This window comes from Orycteropus afer, unplaced genomic scaffold, assembly GCF_000298275.1.
Source record: "Orycteropus afer afer isolate SDZICR_OR568_19922 unplaced genomic scaffold, OryAfe1.0 scaffold00043, whole genome shotgun sequence".
Classification (NCBI taxonomy): domain Eukaryota; kingdom Metazoa; phylum Chordata; class Mammalia; order Tubulidentata; family Orycteropodidae; genus Orycteropus; species Orycteropus afer.
The window spans coordinates 10,438,238-10,446,045 of record NW_006921630.1 but is presented as its reverse complement, the minus strand read 5'-3'; the positions used below and the strand labels follow the sequence as shown (position 1 = coordinate 10,446,045).

Genomic DNA, 7,808 nt, shown 5'->3' with positions numbered 1-7,808 from the left:
TCTCTATCCTGCTTCCTTGTTTCTACCACTTTATCCTGCTTCTTTGTGTGGACTGTGATGGTCTGTTGTTTCCGAGGCATCGTGGCATTGTTGTATTTAGATCTCTGTTAACTATTTGTGAAGAGCAGCCGAGGGTGATTCAGGCTCTTCTTGGTGGTTACTTATCATTGGCCTGTTGGTGGAGAAGGAGATAGTGGCTCTTGCTCAGTAAGTGAAGTTGCAGGAGGTGTGGGCATAGTTGTGTCTTATGGGGACTGTTGCTGTCTTCCACTCAGTTAGACAAAAGTTACAAATTGAATAACAATCAAAAAACTAAAAGCACATGGACAAAAAACACACCATGTAATCACACAGGAAGAGTAACCAAAAAAGGGAAAAAGGAGAAGAAAGAAACAAGAAAACCTGCAATAATTGGGGATAGGACAGTAAGAGAAAAAAGGTACAGAAGGAGAATAATGAAGAAAAAAAATGGGAAAAATGCAAAAAGAAAAACAAGGAATGGGGTTAACCATGAGATAAAAGGGGGATTACACTAAAAAAATTTTTTTTTTCAACCTGGAACAGGGAAAAGAAAAAAAGCTGAAAACTAGGACCTGGGAGGGGAAGAATAAAGAATAATAGTGAAAAGAACAAAAGTATTAATAATAATAGTAGTTGTAAAACAGACAGATACAAGCAAACTAAACACCAGAAGAAAGAAAGTGAAATAGAAAAAAAATAAAAATAAAAAAAGAGAAAAAAAATCAGTGGAGGACAGGACAGGGCACCCAGGCTCCATCTGAGCACACAGATTGAGATGGAGTTCCTGACAGCCTAGGTAGGAGGTGGGTGGGAGTGGGGGATGGCTGCACCTCCATTCACCAAGTGGGTGTGGGGTATAAGAGTAACAAGAAGAATGTCGCACCTTTCCAGTCGTGCAGGTCTGGAGTGTCCTTAGGGTTGCTGGCAAGCAGAACCTGTTCTTAATCCCCTGGAATCTATGAGAACGCTGTCTCTTTAAATATCCAAAATGGTCAAGCCACTTGTAAACATTCAAAATGGCGGCACCCTCCAGACAGGCAAAAGTCTACAACTCAGCCCGCCTTTCTCTTCACCTTCTCCATTTATTCCCCAGCCACCAGAGCCATCCTCCATGCAGTCCCTGGCTAGCAGGGCTGATTTTTAGGTTAATTCTTAGGTCCTACCACCACTCAGCACTCTCCAAGATGTCTGTGCCATCAGGATCTCTGCCAGACTGCAGGTCCGTCTGTCTCTTTTTTTGGTATTTTCATGCAAATTCTTCTGCTAGTTGAGGTTTAGTCCACTTCTATAGCCTTCTCTTCAAGGCACAGGGGTCCAGGATTATCTTCTGTGTCTGTGTTAATTGTTTTCCCTTTTCTTTGTTGAAGAGGGTCTGTGCAGTCTTTCTGCCTAGTCCTCCATCTTACTAGAACTCTTCCTCTAGTACATTCCTTACACATTCTTTATACAGCAGAAAGATCACTTTCTAAAACAAATTGGATCTTGCTACTCTGTGCTAAAACCTTTTATTAGTACTTGTGTCCAAGATGGAGTAACAAGAATTAGATTTATCCTTCTATTTGAAACAATAAAAAAATTCAGACAAAATATATGAAACAATGGTTCCAAAGACATGGAACATCAAGAAAAGTCCCTATTCTAACCTCTAACCATACTGATCCTCTTGTAATTCTTCCAATGCTTCATCCTCTCCCTTACCTCTCTGCCATGTCCTCTACTTGGAACCATCTTCTTCATTATCCTTTTTCTGATTTACTCTCACTCATCCTTCAGAATTCAATTTAGTTGCTACTTCTTCCAGGAGGCCTTCCATTATCCAATTGTTGTTGTTGTTCAGTGTCGTTGAGTCGGTTCCAACTCGTACTGACCCTATGTACAACAGAATGAAACACTGCCTGGCCCTGCACCAGCCTCACAAACCTGAGGGCTATACCTGAGCCCATCGTTGCAGCCACAATGTCAGTCCATCTTGTTGGGGGCCTTTATTCTGTAGTCTCCATTACCCTGTAGTCTACTTTTATTCTTCCTGGACTCTCACAACAGTATGTACTTTCCTAATTAACATTAAATACATTTGGCTATTCTTGTTTTGCTTGTCTGCCATTCTGAAGTGTATGTTCCATTGATTAATTACTATCAGTCAATTTCAGCTCATGGTGACCCCATATATGTCAGAATAGAACTATGCTCCATAGGGTTTTCAGTGGTTGATTTTTCAGAAATAGATTGCCAGGCCTTTCTTGTGAGGTGCCTCTGGGTAGACTCGAACACGCAACATTTTGATTAGTAGACAAATGTGTTAACCATTTGCATCACCCAGGGACTCTGACAGGGACAGTATCTATCTTGTTTATTGCTTTATCCTCTGCATCTAGCAGAGTGTGTAACACATAGAAGGTAATTTATAAATACCTACTAAATAAATGAACAGCTGTTGAATTCATGTGATGTTAGAGACACTGAGCCTAGATACTAAAATTTTCCAATGACTATACAACCAGCTTAACTGATGTACATACTTTAGGAAAACAGAGTAGAGCAGAAATACATATTAATATAAGTCAGGATCTCCAGGACCCCTGAACTATAGAAACTCAGTACAAATGAGGGAAGTACTTTTGAAATCAGTAAAGGGTGACTTTATTCTAGTCAAAGCAATTGCCCTCACATCATCTGTAACTCATGGCCACCCAAGGGCTCATTTTTCAAAAGTAGATCACCAAGCCTTGCTTTTAAGGCACCGGTGGGTGGACTAGAACCCCCAGCCTTTCAGTTAGCAGCTGAGTGTGTTCAATGTTTGCATCATCCAGGGACTTGTTATGAGGTGCTTGACCCAGAGGTGCCTCAAAGAAAGGCCTGGTGATCTACTTTAGAAAAATCAGCCCTCAAAAACCCTATGTAGCATAGTTCCACCCTGACATACATGGTTGGCATGAATTAAAATAAACTCAGCAACTTTTGTTAAAAATTAATTTTGGAAGCAGAGATTTTAAAAGACTTTTTTACAAACCAAATTAAACAACATAAAGAACCAGGTCCATGAAACAGAAGCTCTAGTAGTGCTTTGGACTACTCCTTGAGCAGAAGCTATGAGTTGGCATCCTCTCTCAGCAGGCCTGAGATCTGGAGATCCTTTGCATCCAGGATCTGGAGTTCTTGGTAGTCCTCAGGCTGGCACAAACATGGCACCAAGCAATAAGTGCTGCAGGTTCCTATCTGGGCTAGTCCTTGTGGATGAAATACCAGTGAGGAAGAGAATTAAATAGTAAAGTGACTTACTTTCCTTGTTATTGTGCAGTTCCACATAAAGATAGTCTTCAAATTCCTGGCGCTTATCATGATCCAACATATATCTGCGGTACTTGCAAAAGCTCTTGATAAAGCTGACCATTTTCAGCCAGGCTCTCTTCTGGAGAAGGAAAGAGAGGTATAGCATTCATTAGTGTAGCTGCAGTTCATGAGAGTCTACTGTGTGCTAGAAACTTGACATTCATTACATTTATTCCTTACAACACCTCTATAAAGGATTAATTTATAGCAGGAACTCAGGTCAGAGAGCTTGCCCCAGATTAAACAGCTGGGGGTTGTAAGACTCTGACTTCAACCAGGTGTGGCTAGGGCCATGTTCCTTCAACCACAGCCTTTCAAAAGTGAAAATCTGAGATGTAGTGATGGGCAGACAGTGTGAGAGCTACAAACAGGAAGTGAAGAGATAGTCATGACTCACAAGAAGGGGATAATGGTTTAGAAAGACTTTGAAATACTGAAGAAATAAGAAAATGAGTAAAACCATGTCTAAGCACTTAAAAAAATTTCATGCACACACTCACACACTGTTATTGATTGAATTGTGTCTCCCCAAAATATGTATTGTAAATTCTACCCTCTGTGCCGGTGGTTGGGAGCTCTGGCAGCATAGTGCCTAAGGCACTTGACTGCTAACCAGGAGGCTGGCAGTTCAAACCCACCAGCCACTCCTCAGAAGGAAGATTGGGCAATCTACTTCTGTAGTGATACTGCCTCAGAAACCCAAGGAGGGGTCGCCATGAGTCAAGTCCGACTTGAGGGCACATAACAACAACATGCCAGTGGTTATAATCCTATTTGGGAATGAGTTGTCTTTGTTATGCTAGTAAGGCAGTATTAGTGTAGGGTGTGTCTTGAGCCAATCTCTTTTGGGATATAAAAGAGATAAAACAAGCAAGCCACCAGGGAGAGTGAAAAGATAGATGCCAAGACACATGGAGATATCCAGGAAACCAAGAAATAGGAGCTGAAGCGACAAAGACCTTTCCCCAGAGCTGACACAGAGAGAAAGCCCTCCCCTAGAGCTGGCACTCTGAATTTGGACTTCTAGCCTCCTACACTGTGGGAAAATAAATTTATTTGTTAAAGCCATCCACTTGTTGTATTTCTTTATAGCAGCACTAGATAACTAAGACATATATACACACTTGCTAAAAAGGCATTTGATAAGTTTCTATTTCACTTAGTAGATGAGAAGTGACCATTCTCAGTTCATTTACCCCTCAAGAAGATGCTTTTTAGAGCCAGAAAAATTATCATTAAGCATCTAATTCACTTGTCTTATTCTACTGAGAGAAACAATCTAAGCATGGCTTCAGAGAGCCAGGAGTGAAATAGAGAAACACCAGATTTGGGATCAGAAACTTGGAGTCTGGAGCCTCACTTCTCCCTAATTGTGTAATTTGGGTCAATTTACTTAATCTGTATTTCAATGTCTCCATGTGTGGAAAGCAAAACCAAACCAAACCAAACCACAACAGTCTTCAGCATTGTGGAGAGAGTTAAGATTATGTATGTAAACCCTAATGCAATGCTTGGCAAAAAGTAGGCATTTAGGACATGTTGATTTCCTTTGATCTTTTCTTGTCTAAAGTCATGAAGCAAAACACATACCTGAAATTAAAATGAAGTGTCCTAGTTCCAGGTATAGTACTCTTTTTAATATCCTATATGATCATTCGGAGTCCATGGGTGGACAAATATCTCAGTGCTTCATTGCTAGTCAAAGTGTTTGCAGTTCTTATCTACCTAGAAGCCTGGTGATTGGCTTCTGGAAATTCTCAGCCTTGAATACCCTGTGGAGCAGTTCTGCTCTACACACATGGGAGTCACCACAAATTGGAATTGACTCATGGCATGGAGTGGATTTATGTATGAAGTACAGAGGAGAAAGAGGGCAATACATTGTCATGTTTCTGAAATAGTGTGGATCAGTGGGCTAAGGCATTCAGATATATTTTCACATAGAATCAGAGTAGGGCTCAAATTTTTTCTGATACTAACCTGCTCTACAACACAATGAGTAACTGTGTTTAAGGGGGATACATATTTTTCTTTGCTCATACCATGTGAAGAAACTTTCTCGAATAATATTCCTATCTCCCCTTATTCTCTCCTCCTTTGAAAGGTGCAAGCTAGTTAATTGATGACTTTGGAAGAAGAAAATGTGTATGTCCTTTGCATTTTCTCTCTGAGATTTGCTTGTCTGCAGAGGACTTGTTCCCAGGTTTGCCTTTTGTCCTATAGTAAGGGGCTCACCCTGGTAAGGAGAGGTCTAAATTGTTCATATATTCCAGTGACTGGGTTTGTGAGGAAATCTAATTTGAATGTAGGAAATGTTATCAAACCTATTTGGCCAGTCCATGATCTCCAAAATAGCTTTCAGCAGTAATAAAACTGACATTTTGTTCTCCGTGTGTTTGACTCTGGTCCTAATCATGCATAGAGAAGAGATTGACTCCTCGAAGTCTCAGTGTAACAATTTTTCTGAGCCTCAGATTCTTCCTTTGTAAAACAGGGATTTCAGTTCAAACCTATTCCAAAAGGTAATTATTTTGGTGATTAAATAGGCTAGCAGTGAAAAATCTCTTGTAGAGTGGATAATGTATGTTGTTGTTAGTTGTTGAGTTGGCTGCGACTCAAGAACAACAGAACAGAACATTGCTCAGTCCTGCAACATCTTCATGACCACTTGTTTGCTTGGGTCCACTGTTTGGCCACTGTGTGTTTTGAGTATCTTCCAAACTCAGGGCACATCTTCCAGCACTGTGTCAAACAATAGCCTCTTATGATCCATATGGTTTTTACTGGGTACTTTTCAGAAGAAAATCATCAATCCTTTCTTTCTAGTTGGTTTTAGTCTGAAAGCTCCACTTAAACCTGTCCACCGTGGGTGACTCTGTTGTTGTTGTTGTTGTTGTTGTTAGGTGCTGTCCAGTCGTGTCCAACTCATAGTGACCCTATGCATAGCAGAAAAAAACACCACCCTGTCCCACACCAGCTAAATGATCCTTGCTATACTTGAGCCCATAGTCACAGCCACTGTGTCAATTCATTGTGTTGAGGGCCTTCTCCTTTTTTGTCAACCTTCCACCTTACCAAGCATGACATCCTTCTCCAGGGAATGGTCCCTTCTGACAACATGACCAAAGTAGGTGAGAGGAAGTCTGGACATTCTTGCTTCCAAGGAGCATTTCAGCTGCACTTCCTCCAGGACAGATCTGTTAGTTCTTTTAGCAGTCCATGGTACTTTCAGCATTCTTTGCCAGCACCACAACTCAAAAGCATCAATTCTTCTTCAGTCTTCCTTATTCATTATCCAGCTCTCACATGTATATGAGGCAATTGAAAATATCATGGCTTGTGTCAGGTGCACCTTAGTCCTCAAGGAGACATCCTTGCTCCTCGGCACTTGAAAGAGGTCCTTTGCAGCTGACTTGCCCAGTGATATACATTATCTAATGTCCTGACTGCTGCTTCCATTGGCGTCGATTTTAGAATGAAGCAACGTGAAGTCTTCAATCTTTTCTTCATTTATCATGATGCTGCTTATAGGTCCAGTCATGAGGATTTTTGTTTTCTTTATATTGAGATGTAATCCATACTGCAGACTGTACTTTAATCTTCATCAGTAAGTGCTTCAAGTCATCCTCACTTTCAGCAAGCAAAGTTGTGTCGTCAGCATATCTCAGGTTGTTAATGATTCTTCCTCTAATCTTGATGCCATGTTCATCTTCATATAGTCCAGCTTCTTGGATTATTTGCTCAGCATATAGACTGAATAAGTAGGATACAACCTTAATGCACTCGCTTCTTGATTTTAAACAATGCAGTGTCCCCTTGTTCTATTCAAACAACAGCCTCCTGGTCAAGGTAGAGATTCCTCATGAGCACAATCAAGTGTTCTGGATTTCCCATTTTTCTCAATCTCATCCACAATTTGTTATGATCCACACAATCAAATGCCTTTGCATAGTCAATAAAACACAAGTACACATCTTTCTGGTATTTTTTACCTTGAGCCAAGATCCACCTGACAGCAGTTATGATATCCCTTGTTCCACTACCTCTTCTGAATCCAGCTTGCATGTCTGGGAGTTCTCTGTCAATCTACTGCTGCAACTGTTTTTGAATTATCTTCAGTAAGATCTTACTTGAGTGCGATATTAATGACATTGTTTGATAATTTCCACATTCTGTGGGATCACCTTTCTTTAGGATGGGTACAAATACAGATCTCTTCCAATCAGTTGGCCAGGTAGATGTCTTTCACATCTCTTGGCATAACCAAGTGAGTGCCTCCAGTAGTGTATCCATATGTTGAAACATCTCAATGGATATTCCGCCAATTCCTGGAGCCTTGTTCTTCACCAATTCCTTTAGTGCAGGTTTGACTTCTTCCTTTAGTCCCATTGGTTCTTGATCATATGGCACCTCCTGAAATGGATGAAGATCTACCAGTTCTTTTTGGTACAGTGACT

General features: G+C 40.7%; 1 protein-coding gene across 1 annotated transcript in view; it reads right to left on the bottom strand.

The window, feature by feature from the left end:
* RGSL1 (regulator of G protein signaling like 1) overlaps positions 1-7,808 on the bottom strand; it is a 136,697-nt gene that overhangs the window by 33,667 nt on the left and 95,222 nt on the right. Inside the window, exon 15 of the mRNA XM_042780519.1 lies at positions 3,301-3,430. Within this exon, the coding sequence (XP_042636453.1) occupies positions 3,301-3,430 (130 nt within the window). The remainder of the gene's footprint in view (positions 1-3,300; positions 3,431-7,808) is intronic.